The sequence below is a fragment of the Asterias rubens genome, chromosome 7 (assembly GCF_902459465.1).
Source record: "Asterias rubens chromosome 7, eAstRub1.3, whole genome shotgun sequence".
Classification (NCBI taxonomy): Eukaryota; Metazoa; Echinodermata; class Asteroidea; order Forcipulatida; family Asteriidae; genus Asterias; species Asterias rubens.
The window spans coordinates 12,891,871-12,908,577 of record NC_047068.1 but is presented as its reverse complement, the minus strand read 5'-3'; the positions used below and the strand labels follow the sequence as shown (position 1 = coordinate 12,908,577).

Sequence of the window (16,707 nt, the reverse complement as noted above, 5' to 3'; positions counted from 1 at the left end):
ACCAAAGTAAGCAAAAACCAAACTATTGCACACTAGGCACGTAAACTTGCCTAGTGTGCAATAAACATAGTTTAACTTAAATCTTGTCCTAAGTTTAACTTAAATCTTGTCCCGAATTAAATACCCAGAGACTTAACATTTAGTGACGTTTCAAGCTTTGCATAGTGTAGATGATGAGAAGTAACTATAAACAAGTTTATTATTATATAATTAATAAACTTCTGGGTACAAATATATTTTAAAAACAAACTTGGCTCCGAAAATTTAAAGTTCATTCTGCGCTACCAGGCTCCTAGTGGGTAATACCCTTGCCTACATCGTTACAGACTGTGAAGAAGGTAAACCCTGGTTTAGCCCAAGGAGTAGGTGGCAACGTGCTCCTGGTGGCAGTTGGTCTGGGTCGACAGCCCAAATCACTTAAGTGTAGCCCTCACCTTGAAGTTGCCGTCCAGCCTTGTGAGTTGGACGATATCTCATTAATAAAAAAAAAACTATGAAGAAAAAAAAAACTTACTTGCGACTCCAACATAATCCGTAACTGGTAGACTGTACGGCCCTGGTCCCCTGACGTTGTAGGATCTAACTTTGAACTCATAGTCTTGGTATCGGACTAGATTGGTCAGGAGAAACTCCAGCTGGGCGGGGTCGGTCGTCACTCTCTCCAACGGGGCAGCGTCGTCATTCTGGAGCTCCTTGTAGTAGATGCGGTAGCCAAGTAGAGGGCCGTTATGAGTGTCGGTGGGTGGAGCCTACGGAAATTAACACAGGATAGTTGATTTAATAATAGATTGAAAATTGCATCGGAATAAAGAATATCAGTTTTGGTTTCACCCATATACACCGATATGTGTTAGCACTGAATACTCAGTACTTTCCCTAAGCTCTGTGAAAAACCCACCAGAGCAATAACACAGGACAGTTGCTTTAAAGGCAGTGGACACTATTGGTAATTACTCAAAATACCTGTTCACTTACCGTCCAAGACACCATGACAGACGTTGGAGTAACTGGAATCACTTCTTGGATGGAGGGCTGCCCATCAGGAACTGTAATCATACAAGATACAAAATTACATTCTTAAAATTGATCGAAACAAAAGTTGAGAACAACAAAACCTTCAACCCAATCGTGGGCTCTCCTCAAGCACAAGCTCGTATCTTGCTGATTCCAGTGAATTTTAGGATGATACACACGAATCACGGCCGATATGCAAACATTTTGATTACAGAGTAGGGTTTTTAAAAACCAAACATAACCACCTAGTAAAAAGTTTCAAACACTATCCCTAAACAACTCACAGACTGTACACATTGAGATGAACATGTGACTGACAAACCAGACAACTGGGAAAGGGGCAGGGAAATGGAAAGGAGAGAGGAGGAGTGAAATTAAAGAGGGGAGGAGGGTTGATCCACAAGGGGGGGGGGATTGAGGGAGGGAAGGGGTACTCTGGAAAAGGAGACACACACATAACAGTCTTGCTATTTTTACCATCTTGATCTGTCGAGATCTTATCAGAGTCATCACTGTAGTCGCTAGGTCCAACATCATTATGTGCTCTAAGGCGAAACTGGTACTCTGTGTACGGTGATAACCTGTGCAGTAGGGAATGAGGGAAAGGGTTCGATGAAACTTTATATTAATAAAAATAATAATAATAACAACCAGCGCTTTTCACACCCCAGGGCGTCTCAAAACGCTTCAAACATTATTGTAACCCCCTTGGTGTTCTGGGCCCTATTTCATAGCGCTTCGTTGTCTAGCCTGTTTCACTCCACTGCAGGAGGAAAGCCTCTGCGCCGTCTGTTGCCAAGCAGTGCCCTTATAGAGCGCTTAATGGTAAACCAATTCTTTTGCTAACTGTAGCAGAATTTTACAAAGTTTTTAAGCATAAACGTATTTCACAGGTTAGCAAGAAAATAAGGCAGTCATCTTGCGCGTTCACCATCGATTTGTATTGTTACGTCATTCATTCTCAAACAGTAAGCACAAGTAAGCATGGCTTTTTGTGTGCTAACGCTAAGCATGCACTATGAAATGGAAATTATACAGTAAGCACAAAGTCAGCCAGTTAGCAGCGCTAATAAATTTGGCCCAGACTAGATACAGTTGCAAACCCACCAAAGTGTTACACTCTATCGAAGCACAACACCCAAATTCTTGGACTCTCACAAGATTGACACATGCATAGCCTATGGCTTTCTGTTGTTGCTTTGCATTTATGGCCTTCGATAGGCAAACCTAAGTTGGCAAAAAACTTGGGCTGTGACCAATGCAAGAGAAATACTACACTTACTCATCCACAACATAAAATATGACTTCTGGATCTACGTCGATGGCATAATCTTGGAAGTCTGCGTCGCCCTCTTTGACCTGGATGCTGTAAGACCGTAGAGGGCCATTACCGTCCGACCTGGGGGTCCATGAGATGCGAGCTTCTCGGCTTTGGATGTGATCCACGTTAGGCTGGGATGGGGCAGTAGGGATGGCTGAGGGTAAAAACCAAACATGGGAGACACAAATTACAAATATGTCCCCCCTTCAAGCCTTGACACCACATGAATCCTTTTAGAGATTTGCATTGTCCGATTTCATTAGACATTTTGACTTGAAGAAAGGTGGCACATCTCAAAACTTGTTCGGTTGGTTTTTTTTTTATGACTCTTGAGTTAGTATGGCAATTAAGACACAAAATGTAAAATTTCCCATATGAAAACACAACCTTTCTCTTCAGGCTTCATGAAATTTGACCCGGATTTTGATTCCTTCTTTGGGAACTTACTCCTATCATTGGTGGTGTACACGAGGGCAGTGGCATCCTCGCCCCAACCTAGCCTGGTCTTAGCCGTGACATTGAAGATGTAGAACATGTTTGGTAAGAGGCTTGATACGGTGAAGTCTTGGTCCATTCCTACCTCGTTGACCTGGCTAAAGCTATCCGGGTATCCCATCTCTAAGTGACTCACCTGGAATGAGACAAACGGACATTTATAAATAATAATAATAACAAGTTCTCATATAGCACATTTCACAATAATCAGCGGATAGCTTGGTAGGATTCAAACCCGCAACCTTGTGATTGCTAGTCCAGCAGTCTAATGGACCGATCCGGCCTGTCAATCAAACTGTGCGCGTTCACCCATTTTGACCAATCACAGCAATGATTGTGGTCGGACAAACTCGGTCATGCGCGCGTGTATATTTGGCACGCGCGGCAGAATCGTGCAGAATGTCATTGGGAGTGCTTGTACACGTGTCTTGCTCACGTGCGCGGTGGGCGGAGCTTAGTGGAAAGCCGGAACGGTCCATTACCACTGGAACACACCGAGCTGTACATTCTGATTGGTCGAAATGTGATCATGTGTTTTACTGGTCTTAATTATTATTTTTAGTTTCTGGTATTAAAACCAAGCATGCCAAGGATGCCATTGTCACTGCAGGCACAAGCCTGATGCAACCATGTACAGCTTAATATCCCATCCAAAGGACAGAGCAACTATGGTGAAGGCTCTTGCTCAAGTGCCACAACCAGGACTCGAACCCACACTCTGCTGATCAGAAACACCAGAGCACGAGTCCGAAGCTCTCAATCAATCTGCCATGACACGCCACTAAATAAGAAAAGTTGTACCAACCCGATAGCCCACTATCTCTCCATTGGGCTGCATTGGAGACTGCCATGTGATCATCACCGACGTATCAGTTACCACTGGAAATAGTATACCAGTGGGTGGTCCCGGAACTGTTATGAAGAAGAAAAGCATGATACATGATAAAACAGGCCCCAATAATTAACCACAGCAACTGCTGTAAGCACCAATGTCAGTTTCCGAAGAAATCGCATACAAAAAGCAGGACAAAGGTCCCCGGATCTGAAGTTCAGCCCCTCAAAAACGAAACTACACCACTCATGGGCCTGACCCTCTTCTTAGACATGTGAAAAAGTCCAGTCCAGGATATCAAGGACTATGACTCCCCAAGGGCATTTAAGGCACTGGACACGTTTGGTAATTATCCCAACATGCATAAAATAACAAACCTGTAAAAATTTGGGCTCAATAAGGTCATCGAATTTGCCAGAGAATAAGCAAAGAAAAAACACCCTTGTTGCATTACTTTGTGTGCTTTCAGATGCATAATAAAAGGCTACAGCTGAAGTCTTTCATTATTTTTGTGAGAAATTACTTCTTTCTCAAAAACTTTGTTACTTCAGAGGGAGCCGTTTCTCAAAATATTTTATATTATCAACAGCTCTCTATTGCTCGTTAATATTTTGAGTAATTACCAATAGTGCCCAGTACCTTTAAAGCCTAGGCTGAACACCCTGACATTGAGGATTCTACTTGAAAACCTACCAGATTCTTGAGTTTCCACAATCACTGCCTGGCTGGATGTACCATCTCCCATGCGGGTGTACGCTAGTACAGTCAGAGTATAACTTGTATACCCACGGAGCCCGGTCACTATGCCTGTTGAGGCATCTTCCCCCGGCACATCCAGGACCTCTGTGCCCGAATTACTCTGCTGGTACATATACAGCACCTGCACAGTGGGGGAAAAAAATACAGATATTATTTCTAGGCAAACTACTATGTCAGGTGTGGGTTATAATCCACTTCAAGACCCAATTTGACAGAGCTCCTTACGCAGAAAAAGTAGCTAAACACAACACACACTTGCTTACTAGAATAAGGTTACCAGGCAAACTACTATGTCATGCGTACAATTTGTTACTGGTGTCCTGCTCATTTCTGCCTATTAGCAGAAAGTTGTGATGCAATATTTTCTGCTTAAGCAACTCTAATGGCACCCTCGGCATCGCCTCGGGTGTACTAGTCAACATGGACCCCGTCACAGCGTGCAACAATTATATAGTGTTGACAATCAGCATATTCGCCAGACAACAACGGAAAGCATAACCTTGTAAGATAAGGTTTACGGCTATGCATGGAGGGAAATACTAAGTAAAGTAAGGTTAGCGGTGAAATGATGTAGTGGCTCTGAGAAGAGGCCGTTTGTTCTGTTTAACATTTCAGTCAGTGTGCTTTGACCGTCTACTGGAGAATGCTTGTCTCTGCTGTGTATGTGAGCTTATGTAGGGTTGTTTTTTTTTTTTTTTTTTTTTTTTTTTTACCTTGTATCCGAGAATAGCTCCATTCTGATCAATCTTAGGCACTGGTCCCCACGTGACTGTAATGGTTGTAGCACCGGTGGCCTGAGCAGCAACGTTAATCGGTCCAGAACTAGGCACTGTGTTGAGTAGGGGATAAGAGTAGACAGGAATTAAGGAGAATTAGACAATACTGTTTTCAAACAAAACTACACTGTAAAGTTATGTTGCTAAGCTATGATTCCACAATAAAACTATCTCAAATGAGGTATACCACAACAATGATAACATCTCAAATGAAGTTTTTTTTTTATGTTTTAATTTTGTTAAATAGTCTAATTTTTTACTAACAAAAATCGCGCAGTGTTCTAAGTTCGCCCGAGTTACTACTACCTTTGTGCAAAATGTTTAAATCCGTGCAGGGGAACAAAATTTGCCATGAAAAATGGCTTTACTTCGACACTGATGATAACTTCCAAACTGATTTAAACCATCACCTCCCATAGTGGAAATATTTGTCTCAAGGTCAATTTACCCCAGGGCTCGCCCTTGACACTAGCCCAGTCTACATTGTTGAGTAAAACCTGCTAGGGGCTAGTAAACACCACCTCTCAACTTGCCCCGTGAGCTACTAGAAACTTTGCAACCTACTTGTTTAAAATGCTCAGATTGTTTTCATTCAGATTTGAATAATAAATGTTTTAAATGTGTTCATTAATACATCAGAAAGATACATTTATGACAGCACATATTTAAAATCAGGGCTACTAAAACTTCCTTAGGGGCAAGCTCAACCTAGACTTTTATTAAGCCTTACTGGCTACTTAACAAAAAGCTTAAGAGCAAGGTCTATTTACCTGTATCGCTGGTTCTCTCAATAAGGGCGTTACTGGCTGGTCCCCTGCCCTCCTCGTTTCTAGCCTCGATCTGCACTGAGTATTCAGTCCACTCCTGGAGATCGGCGATGAAGCACTCTCCAATGTAAGGGTCAGGGAAGTAATAGCTCCTGGATGGAGGGTCAGGGGTCATCGTGTTGACCTCAGTCCAGGATATGATGTAGCCGAGCGGTTCGCCACTCCATTGGCTGTCCAGAAGTGGCTACAGATAGAAAACATATACGATTCAAATTTCATTTGATTTACTTTAATCTGGCTGTGAAGCTGAGGAATCTCAGAAAAAGCGAACTTAATCACTGTACTAACCAAGAACCCATTGGCACAAGACAAGGAATTATCAGTTTCCGATGATTCAACACATTCCTCATCATCATCCTTCACATTGTTTTAAATTTTCAATCCATACAAATTATATGTAGATTTGTGTCTAGGTAGATTTCTCCAAAAACTTGATCAGGAACCGGCGGTGTTTCATTTTCCATGAGAGTTTGACAAAGATTTTTGACCACGGGCCAGTTCCATAGAGCTGCTATGAGAAGAAAAAACTTGAGTCCTCCGCAGCAAAAATAAGCAGAATACCAAGTGGTACATGTGACATGGCATTTTTACTTGCAACTCTACTCTGGATTGTGTTGTGCTTAGTTATTTTTTGTACTTAAGCAGGTATATGAAATTGAACCCAGAAAGATACAAAAGAAATAACTATGACTAGTGTGTCCTTAAGAGCTTACCACCCAGCGCACTCTCAGAGTACTCTCACTAGTCGCTCGGACTGTCACCTCACGTGGGGCGATTTCAGGAACTGCGAACAAAAAAACAACAATATTGTCAATATTGAACCCGGGAAACATACAGTGCTGACACACATCGGTGTAACGGTAAAACCAAAATTAATATTCTTTATCCCGATGCAAATTTAAGATCTCTTTAATCGTTGCGGTACCCACTGTTAAAATAAGGGATTCGAACTGCCTCTTGCAGGTTTTTTTTTGTGTTAGTCTTTGAGAAAGACTCTGCTAGGGTCAAGCATCATGCCATTAACACCTGTTTTGCAAAAGAAATTTAAGGAAGAATTTCAATTCAAGAGGGTTCAAAACACTTTGATTTACCCAATGTTACCTAATGATTTTTTTGCTCTACTCCGTAACACATGTAATTGTCAATATTTTTTATGGAAGTATGGAAATAAACGTGTATTTGAATTGAATTGAATTGAATTGAATTGAATTGAATTGGAGAAGGAGAACTTTGAAAACTCACTGTCTTGCTCAGTCTGTATCTGCTCAGTGCTCTCACTCGCTGGACTTTTCTCAATGACGTTCTGCGCCCGGAGCCTGAAGCTGTAATCCATGTACGGGATGAGCTCGGGTATCGTGAAGCTATCGGCGTCGGGGTCGTGGTGGTTGTAGATTACCAGCCAGTCTTGGCTGGTGCCCACCATGGCCTCAACGATCCATGTAGAGATGCTGGTGTGACCGGCGAAGCCCGGAGTGAACTTGATATCCACACTGCGGGACTTGATGTTGGAGAGGGTTAGCCTGGTGGGTGGGCCAGGTGGCACTGTGGAGAGAGAGACAAACAAAATAGTTTATTATTTATATATTTCTGGCAATGAAATCAAGGATGCCTCGTAAATGAACTTAAGCACTGTATCTTGCAAGCCTGAGGAAAACTGTACACAATGGTGCCTGCTATGTGAACCAGAAACATTGGGGTAAACCCCTACTCGTCCACGATAATTGTTCGTGGTTCTTTAACGTGCACTACGAAATACTAGTACACAGGACCTTTGGCTTTGGGGGGGGGGCCTTGTCGAAGTTCCCCACCTGAAGATCTGATGGACAAAGCAACTGAAGACACTGGACACTATTGGTAATCGTCATAGACCAGTCTTCTCGCTTGGTGTATCTCAAAATGTACTTTTAAAACATAACACACCTGTAAAAACTTTGTGTGACGCTTGTCACACGAAGTTGTGTGCTTTCATCAGATGCTTGAATTACGAGACCTCAAAATCTAATTCTAAGGTCTTGAAATCAAATTCGTGGAAAATTACTTCTTTCTAGAAAACTCAGTACTTCAGAGGGAGCCGTTTCTCACAATGTTTTATACTATCAACAGCTCCCCATTACTCGTTACCAAGTAAGGATTTATGCTAATAATTATTTTGAGTAATTACCAATAGTGTCCACTGCCTTTAAAGTATCTTGCAAGTGCCACAAGTGCCACAAGTGCCACAACCGAGACTCACACCCACAAACACACACCTGTCTATTGAATTATGTGATCTTTAACGTTCAAAGAAAAGTGTGCAAAGGAACTGTATACTGAGATTGTGCAAGTATTCTGAAAGCAAGACTTACATGGTGGTACACCAGAGCTGAAGACCAGTTCAGTGGGCGGGCCTGCTCCCACTGATGTCAATGCCCACATGGTTAAACTGTACATGGTTGTGGCTGTCAGGCCAGTCACTGTGTACTGGGTCTGCCCAGCTAGTAATCTGATTGGCTGAGCCGTGCTGTCAGTTATGTTGTACTCCTCCCACTGGATCTCATAGCCTGAATACATGAATAAATAATTCATTATTCAAAAAGTCCTTAATTCGGCTATTAGAAACACTAAAAAAATGCATTTCACTAAAAATTAACATTATCTTTTTACAAACTACTGTCTACCAAGTTCCAGTAGGTTTCAAAACACTGCCCTTCAACATGACAGCTTTAAGTTTCTGTTCTGTAAAATTATTTTAAAACATTTTTGAGCTGATAATTTTAAGTTTATTAGTCCAGACATTTCTCATTCATACAAAATGTTATACCAGAGGTTTTTGGTCCAAATCCCGCTCTTGTCGTTTTTTCTTTGTTCAGCCCCAAAATAATTTAAATTTTACCCAGTCGGTTTCCCTTGTGGTTTATACTTGAAATTATACAAAATGCATGCTTAAGATGGCTGTAGCCTTTTTTCAAGTAGTTTCAGTTTGTTGTATCTTTACCTGTAAGGATGCCATTAATTTCAGTAGGCTCTTTCCATATCACCTTGAGAGACGTGTCTAAAACTTCCTTTAATTTGAGACTACCAACTGGACCAGGAGCTGAAGAGAAAGGAAACATAGATGTGTTATTTTGTCTTGTTCATGTTTTTAGCTTTCTAATCATTGTCTTTTTTGCTGTTGTTGCTTATTCATCTATTGTTGATTATATTATTATTGTTGATTAATTTGTGCAACAGGGGTGTTGTTTCTTTTCTTTGTTCTCTTGCCACTTGGATGGCTAAGATGAGTCAAAAATTTCACAGATTTTCACCAAGATCTTCCTAACTTAGGATTAATCTTAGGACAAGATCAGTTCCGTATCTGAAGACGTTAAAAGGCATTGAACCTGTCCTAAGTTAGGACGGGTTACTCGTCCTAACTCCTAGCGTTTCGTGAAATCGGCTGCCGTGCATTTAATGCAGTAACTGCTACGGTCAAAACTATTTTTTCCAAACACTGTTGATAAATGTACTTTCTCAAAGATCCCCTAAGAAAATCAGAGTAAAAGAAAAAACAAATGAGAAAACTCACTGTCTTGTTGAGTCCAAAGAGTGACCGTCGGACTAGCTGGACCATCTCCAGGTCCGGTGTAGCACAAGACACTGGTCATGTATTCAGTGTACTTCTTCAGACCGGTAATGGTACCTTCTTGGATGATGTTGGTTGGATCGGGAGCAAATCTCACCTCAGTCTTGGAATCCTCTTGTCCTGCTTCCCAGGCTTGCAGCTTATGACAGAAAGAATCGAGCACAGAATGTTAAATTTTATTCTGTAAAACGCTACATCCAATAAAGCACTAAATTAAGCCAAGCATAAAACAATAGACACTTCCCATAAAATATGCAAATTACATTCACGCATGCGTACAGATCCTATTGGTTGGTAAACGCCATAGAGTTGTGTACTAAGCAGACGCGCAATCACATCTTCGTCACGCAGCCATTAGCTATGTACAAAACAGCGCAATAATCCCTCATTTCGAAAACCAAAATGTTAGTGCGCACGCGCTATGTGCAATTTACATGTTTCATGGGAAGGGTCTCTTTAACTTGCCATTAAATAGCTAACAACCAAAATACCATGTCAAACGTGTACCTACCAATACCATCCGTGACTGGATTTCAACACAAGAACTTTCCTCTTAAAACCCAGCCCCAATTCAAGACAGATTTCTTTATGCTTACCTTATAACCTTGGTTGATTCCATTAATACTCTGAGGGTCCGGGGCTTCCCAGCGGAAAAGAATGGCTGTTGAGCTAATCACATTTATCCGTGCATTTCGAGGGGCTTCAGTTGGCACTGACAATCAAATAGCATTTAATTAGTATTAGCAACTATTGCAAGGTAAACTCATACAATAATTTCTTGATTTGTGCAATTCATAACCATAGAGGTTAAACCAATGTTTGTATGAGAGAGATTGGTTATTGCCAGGTTGATGTTTCCTTGTGGGAGTTTGCTGAGTTCCCTTGACGAGAAGATCTTCTAAACAAACAAACAAACAAATGATCCCTCAGAGTCTCCGAAATTAAAACATACCTCCCTCCATGGTGCGTTGCCTGACTGAGGGACTGAACACCCCGACGCCGGCCCCATTGTACGCAGCCACTTGTATCTCATACCGGTCCCATGTGGAGAGTTCGGTCAGTGTGAACGAGGTTTGCCGGACACTGGTGATGTTCCTGACCATGAAGGGTATAGTGTCGTAACCGCTCAGCCTGAAGCGTAGGATATAGCCCTGGAGAACGCCGTTCCAACTATCCTCCGGAGGCTCCTTGAATTTTCAGAATCAAATTTTATAGAAGTTTTATGCTGTGAAATTCTTTGGAGTATACTGCAGGAATTTCATAATCAAATGTGAATAAATTCTATGATGTGATTATTCTTTTTCTTCTTATTCCTTTCTAGTGCAGCCTTCATTTTTGAAGACAGTCGCACTGCCAGACACACTGGGGCGATAAGTGTGTACTGGGTATTTAAGTGCGTTGATAGTTGTTATAACAACGCACGGGGCCTACAGCTTTACATCCCATCCAAAGGACGAAATAGTGTCTTAGTGTCTTCTTGCGTTCGGTGCTCTTAACAGCTCAGCAACGACACTATTTTGGAGAATACCAAAGAACTTGGGAAAGTACAGAGTACATGTACACAGTGCTTTGTACGCATCAGTTTAAGGGTCAAACAAAGTAATATTGCTTAATCTGATTCAAACTAACATCCATCAAATTGTTGCAGTACCCACTGCTAAGATATAACATTTGATCTCAGCAATTCAGTTGTAAGACATCTGTTCTAGTATGGTAAAGATTGTGGGTTTCGAATCCCGCCTAATAATGCCTGTGGAATTTTTTTTCACAGGACCCGGGAAAGTACCAGTGTAAGGGTAAAAACAAATAGTATTCAGGATAGACTCATTGTAGTACATTACCTGCCATTCCACAATGATGGACGTTGTAGAGCTTGCACTGGTGACAATATTATCAGGAGCTTCATCTGGCGCTGTAAAAAGAAGAAAACAATCAATCACAACTTGTCTGATTTAATCACAAGTTGTCTGGTTTTTTCCCACAAGGACACAAAATTGTAAATTACACTTGTTAACAGTGATTAAAGGAAGAATATCGTCAGAGCCACCAACATTTTGCATCTTGCAATCAGGGAGATTTGGTCCAACAATTTTTAGAATTACATTCAATACAATAGAGAACAAGTTTCCATAATCCAGGGAGGTTGTCCAAATTGTTCATCAGAACATGGAACATGGTTTTCAGGGATTTTTCTGCAAAATTGAGGGAGAGTAATATTGCTTAATCTGATTCAAACTAATGAATGAATGTGAGGGCGCTCTTCATCATGGCGTTGAGTTTTTAATTTCGTCCGATTTTGTTTAAATTATTGTCGTTTTTTGTCCCGTTTTCGTCTTATTGTTTCGACCAAGTCTCCCAACAGCTAGTCAACGATTACCTCAAGATCATTTTCATCCGAAATTTGCAGTTCTACCATACATTTTCGAGTGGATGGCAGCAGATTCATGTTCGTGATGGCCAAGCATACAGGAACACAAGGTATCTTACTTTCAATACTACTGTACTGTATGGCTTTAAGTCTAGCCCCTTCGACCAACAAATTAACTCTTGCCAGCGACAACATGAGCCTCGACCAAGTAATCATTCCATCAATCTCACCGGACAATGCTGATGCTGACTGTTCATTGCCATTTTCACACGGATCTTTACATGAATTCATCATTCATGTGGAAACAAGGTCACGAAGCCAGCTACGGTTGGCCATGAGGATCAAACCCATTAACTGTGGAAATGAAAACAGCTTGCTTCTAATTGTAGCTTTACTTTTATGTGGAGACATCCATCCTTGTCCGGGCCCTGCCAAAATCGCCCCAAAACATCCATGTACTGTCTGCAGCAAGGGGGTTCGCTTCAACAGCAAAGCTATCGACTGTGATGAGTGTAACAAATGGACCCACATTAAATGTGCCGGAATATCCGTTCCAGAATATTGCAACCTGGCCACATACGGCGATTCTTTTTCATTCATGTGCCCATCATGCTTGTTTTCCATTTTGCCACAACTTCACGATGTTTCCACTGACGAAGAGGGCACATCCAATTCATCGCCACCTAGTCAAGAAGCAGAGTCAAACACCACCAACAACATTGACAACCATTATGATGTTTTTTGCAAAAAAGGCCTACATTTCCTACACCTAAATGCACGTAGTCTTCTACCGAAGCTTGTGGAAATAAAGACACTAGCCTTACAATCAAACGCCGCAGTGATTGGCATCAGTGAGACCTGGCTGGATGACTCTATCAGTGATTCGGAAATTGAAATTCCAAATTATGCCGTTCTATGTACTGACCGGAATCGTGGAGGCGGCGGTGTTTGTATGTACATTCGGAAAAACTTATCTTTCAACCATCGTCAAGATTTGCAAAATGATCAATTGGAGGTAGTTTTCGCCGATTTGTTGCTGCCTAAAAGCAAACCTATTCTCACCGGTATCTGCTATCGCCCCCCTAAACAAACTAATTTTTACGATGTCATGGAACACTGTCTCTTACATAGTGTGAACTTGGAGGAACGGGATGTTATCCTACTCGGGGATTTTAACACCAACATGGCTACAGATCAATCAAACAATAGACTTGTTAGGCTTCTGAACAATTTTTGCTTTGTGTTCAATCTTACTCAATTAATTCATGATTATACCAGAGTTACAATGGAACATAGGTCGATTATTGATCTAATCCTTGTGTCAGATGAGTCTAAAATTTCTCAACACGGGGTTTTAAATTCTAGTATTAGTGACCACAATCTGATTTTTTGTACTAGGAAAGTAATTCGTGCCCCAGTTAACAAACATAACACGTTAAAAATTCGGTCTATGAAGAACTATTCTAAGCAAGACTTTCTTGTCCGACTTAATCGTATTAATTGGTTCTCTGTCCTTCAGTCTGATGATATCGAATTTGCCTGGAGTGAATTTAAAACTAACTTTTTGAACACACTTAACTCCATAGCTCCATTTAAGGAAACTAGGTTAAAACAAAGAACGGAACCTTGGATTGATGATGAGATACTGGTCAGTATTCGAAAGAGAAACAAGTTGTTTTCAGAATTCAAAAAAACTCGAGATGCTGCCAAATTTTCTGAGTTCAAAAAGGCAAGGGCTCTTACTCGTAGGCTTTTAGAAAATGCAAAAGCTTCCTTTGTTACGAATAAACTTGAAGAAGAAAAATCAAATCCAAAAAAGCTTTGGCAGACACTTAAAAGTCTTGGGTCTTCTAGTAAACCCAAATCTTCCTCTGGTAATCTGTGTTTAAATGTTGATGGTACGCCCGTTTTCGATAAGCTTAAAGTTGCTGAAGTTTTTAACAACTTTTTTACGACTATGGCATCGACAGTTGTCTCCAAAATTCAAGCGGGAAGTGGTTATTTTAGCATTCCTTTTGTTACTCAGTTTTATGCCAACAAGGGTGTAGCTCCTGACTCATTCAGTTTGACTCCAGTCAGTGAGGACTACATACTTAAATTATTGTACTGCATAAACTGTTCCAAATCTACAGGTTTAGACCACATTCCTGCTAAGTTTTTGCGAGATTCTGCTGATGCCATTGTCTCTCCATTGACACACATTATCAATTTATCCTTGCATCTAGGTAAATTCCCAAATGACCTGAAGCATGCCAGGGTGGTTCCTATTCATAAAAAGAACAATACAGGTGACCCGGGAAATTATCGGCCGATTTCAATACTCAGCGTTGTGTCTAAGGTATTGGAAAAGGTAGTGCACAATCAGTTATACCCATACCTTCATGACAATCGATTGTTATTCCAGTATCAGTCGGGTTTTCGAAAATCTTTTTCGACTGAATCGTGCCTGGCTTTCCTTAGTGACCATGTAAGAACCGAGTTGGACAAAGGTAACTACTCTGGCATGCTTCTTCTTGACTTGGAAAAAGCATTCGATACAGTTAATCACAATATCTTAGTGGGTAAACTTAAAGCAGTTGGATTAAACAGCTCTGTTGTTTCATGGTTTTCATCATACCTGTCTGAAAGAAAGCAGCTGGTTTCTATCTCTGGTACTGAATCTAGTTTACAAACTATTACATGTGGTGTCCCACAGGGGTCTGTCCTCGGACCCCTATTGTTTCTAATTTATATTAATGATTTGGAGACGGCTGTAAATTGTAGATTATTAATGTATGCTGATGACGCTGCTCTTATTGTTTCTGGGAACAACACAGGTACTATTGGAAAAATGTTGACAACGGAATTGAAATCTGTCTGTGATTGGATGGCTGACAACAAATTATCCTTGAATCTCGGAAAATGTGAAAGTATTCTTTTTGGTCAAAAACGTCGATTAAAAACATGTTGTGATTTGAATATTCTCTGTAATGATAGTACTAAGATTAAATCTAAGTCTACAGTTAAGTACCTTGGTGCTGAACTTGATCAGGCATTTAGTGGCGAAATGATGGCTGCCAAGGTAATAAGCAGGGCTAACGGCAGATTGAAATTTCTGTACCGTAAGGCCAAATTTTTTGATAGCTCGATCAGAAAACTGTTGGCATCGGCTCTGGTTCTGTGTCACTATGATTACTGTTCTTCATTTTGGTATGATAGCTTAACTAAACACACTAAAACCAAATTACAGACTTCCCAAAACAAGTTGACTAGATTTGTTCTTAATCTGAAGCCAAGGACTCACTTAACGGTAGATCATTTCAAACAAGTTGGTTGGCTCCCAGTCCAGAACCGGATTGATCAATTGAAACTATGTAGTATATTTCGTATCTTGACTTCCTTGGCTCCGGATTATTTTAAAGATTTTTTTCAACTGACAAGTAGTACTCGCTTCTATAACACCCGATCAAATCACTTTTCTTTTGATATTCCCCATCATCACAGTTATGGTCAACACTCCTTCCGAGTTTCTGGGGCAAAGTTATGGAATAAACTTCCCATCATGCTCCGGAACACAAATTCATCCCTAGCCAAATTTAAAAAAACTCTCAAACTGCATTACTTTGATAAGTTGCAGCTCCAGGAGGATGCATTGTTTGTAGTCGGTTAATTTATTCTTTTTTTTTCATTAGAACAGTACTCGTGGTGACACAGTGGCCGGGCCAGGTGACACGAATCAATTTGTTTGTTGTTGGGTGTCTTGGTCGCCTATTCCATTTGTTTTATTTCATGTGCAATTTTCTAGTCATAGTTTTATACTTGTATTTTAATGTGTCTTCAGTGTTTCTGCATTTTTATTTTGTATAGAGGACCACAATGGAAATAAGCTTATTTTAGCTTTTTTGTGTTATCCTCGACAATTCCTCAGATTCAAATGTCTTTTCCCTTGTATTTTTTATCTGTTTTTGTCCAATTGTTGTATTTTATAGAAGTCTGTGGAGATTGTCTAATAAATAAACAAACAAACAAACAAACAAGAGTTGGCAGCTGTCTTTCTGTAAAAATGTATATACTAAGCGCCTTGAGTACCTTGTTGGTAGATACGTCTGCTATAAAAGACTTTGATATCATTATTATTATTATTATTATTATTATTATTATTATTATTATTATTATTATTATTATTATTATTATTATTATTATTATTATTATTATTATTATTATTATTATTATTATTATTATTATTATTATTATTATTATTATTATTATTATTATTATTATTACTATTATTATTAGCTCTTTATCATGCCTGGGTATTCCAGAAGATTTTGGTCAGTTGGGGGGCAAATTAAGACTCTTTATCTCTTCCACACTTACGTTCCTCCGGAATATGAAGCACCGTTGTTACATCGCTGGTCTCTCCTCTACCGAGCCAGTTCTCAGCGGTCACTCTGAACTGATAGCTCCTGGATGGGATCACGCCCACTATTGGGGAAGTGGTCAAACTGGGATCAATGTTGGAATCAATCTCCCGGAAAGATGACTCTAAAACAAGATAAAAACCATTCGGAATTTAATTAGTCTTAGTTTTAAAAATTCGTTATTATTATTGTTAATGTTTTTTGTATTACTATTATTTATTTGGCATAACAATAAGAACAATACAGGAGTAACAAAACAAAACCGCAAGGAAAATACACCAATGGCACATTACTGGAATTAAAAAAGTTAACTA

General features: G+C 40.2%; 1 protein-coding gene across 2 annotated transcripts in view; it reads right to left on the bottom strand.

The window, feature by feature from the left end:
* LOC117292968 (protein sidekick-2-like) overlaps nt 1–16,707 on the bottom strand; it is an 80,751-nt gene that overhangs the window by 14,764 nt on the left and 49,280 nt on the right. For both annotated transcript variants that reach the window (XM_033775148.1, XM_033775149.1), the window contains exons 13-30: nt 16,350–16,517; nt 11,467–11,537; nt 10,578–10,812; nt 10,222–10,337; nt 9,569–9,764; nt 8,999–9,097; nt 8,370–8,564; nt 7,267–7,566; nt 6,738–6,808; nt 5,968–6,208; nt 5,135–5,250; nt 4,356–4,542; nt 3,636–3,742; nt 2,783–2,966; nt 2,297–2,489; nt 1,492–1,595; nt 976–1,046; nt 515–749 (exon numbers count right to left, since the gene is read on the bottom strand). In XM_033775148.1, coding sequence (XP_033631039.1) covers nt 515–749; nt 976–1,046; nt 1,492–1,595; nt 2,297–2,489; nt 2,783–2,966; nt 3,636–3,742; nt 4,356–4,542; nt 5,135–5,250; nt 5,968–6,208; nt 6,738–6,808; nt 7,267–7,566; nt 8,370–8,564; nt 8,999–9,097; nt 9,569–9,764; nt 10,222–10,337; nt 10,578–10,812; nt 11,467–11,537; nt 16,350–16,517 — 2,889 coding nt within the window. The remainder of the gene's footprint in view (nt 1–514; nt 750–975; nt 1,047–1,491; nt 1,596–2,296; nt 2,490–2,782; nt 2,967–3,635; nt 3,743–4,355; nt 4,543–5,134; nt 5,251–5,967; nt 6,209–6,737; nt 6,809–7,266; nt 7,567–8,369; nt 8,565–8,998; nt 9,098–9,568; nt 9,765–10,221; nt 10,338–10,577; nt 10,813–11,466; nt 11,538–16,349; nt 16,518–16,707) is intronic.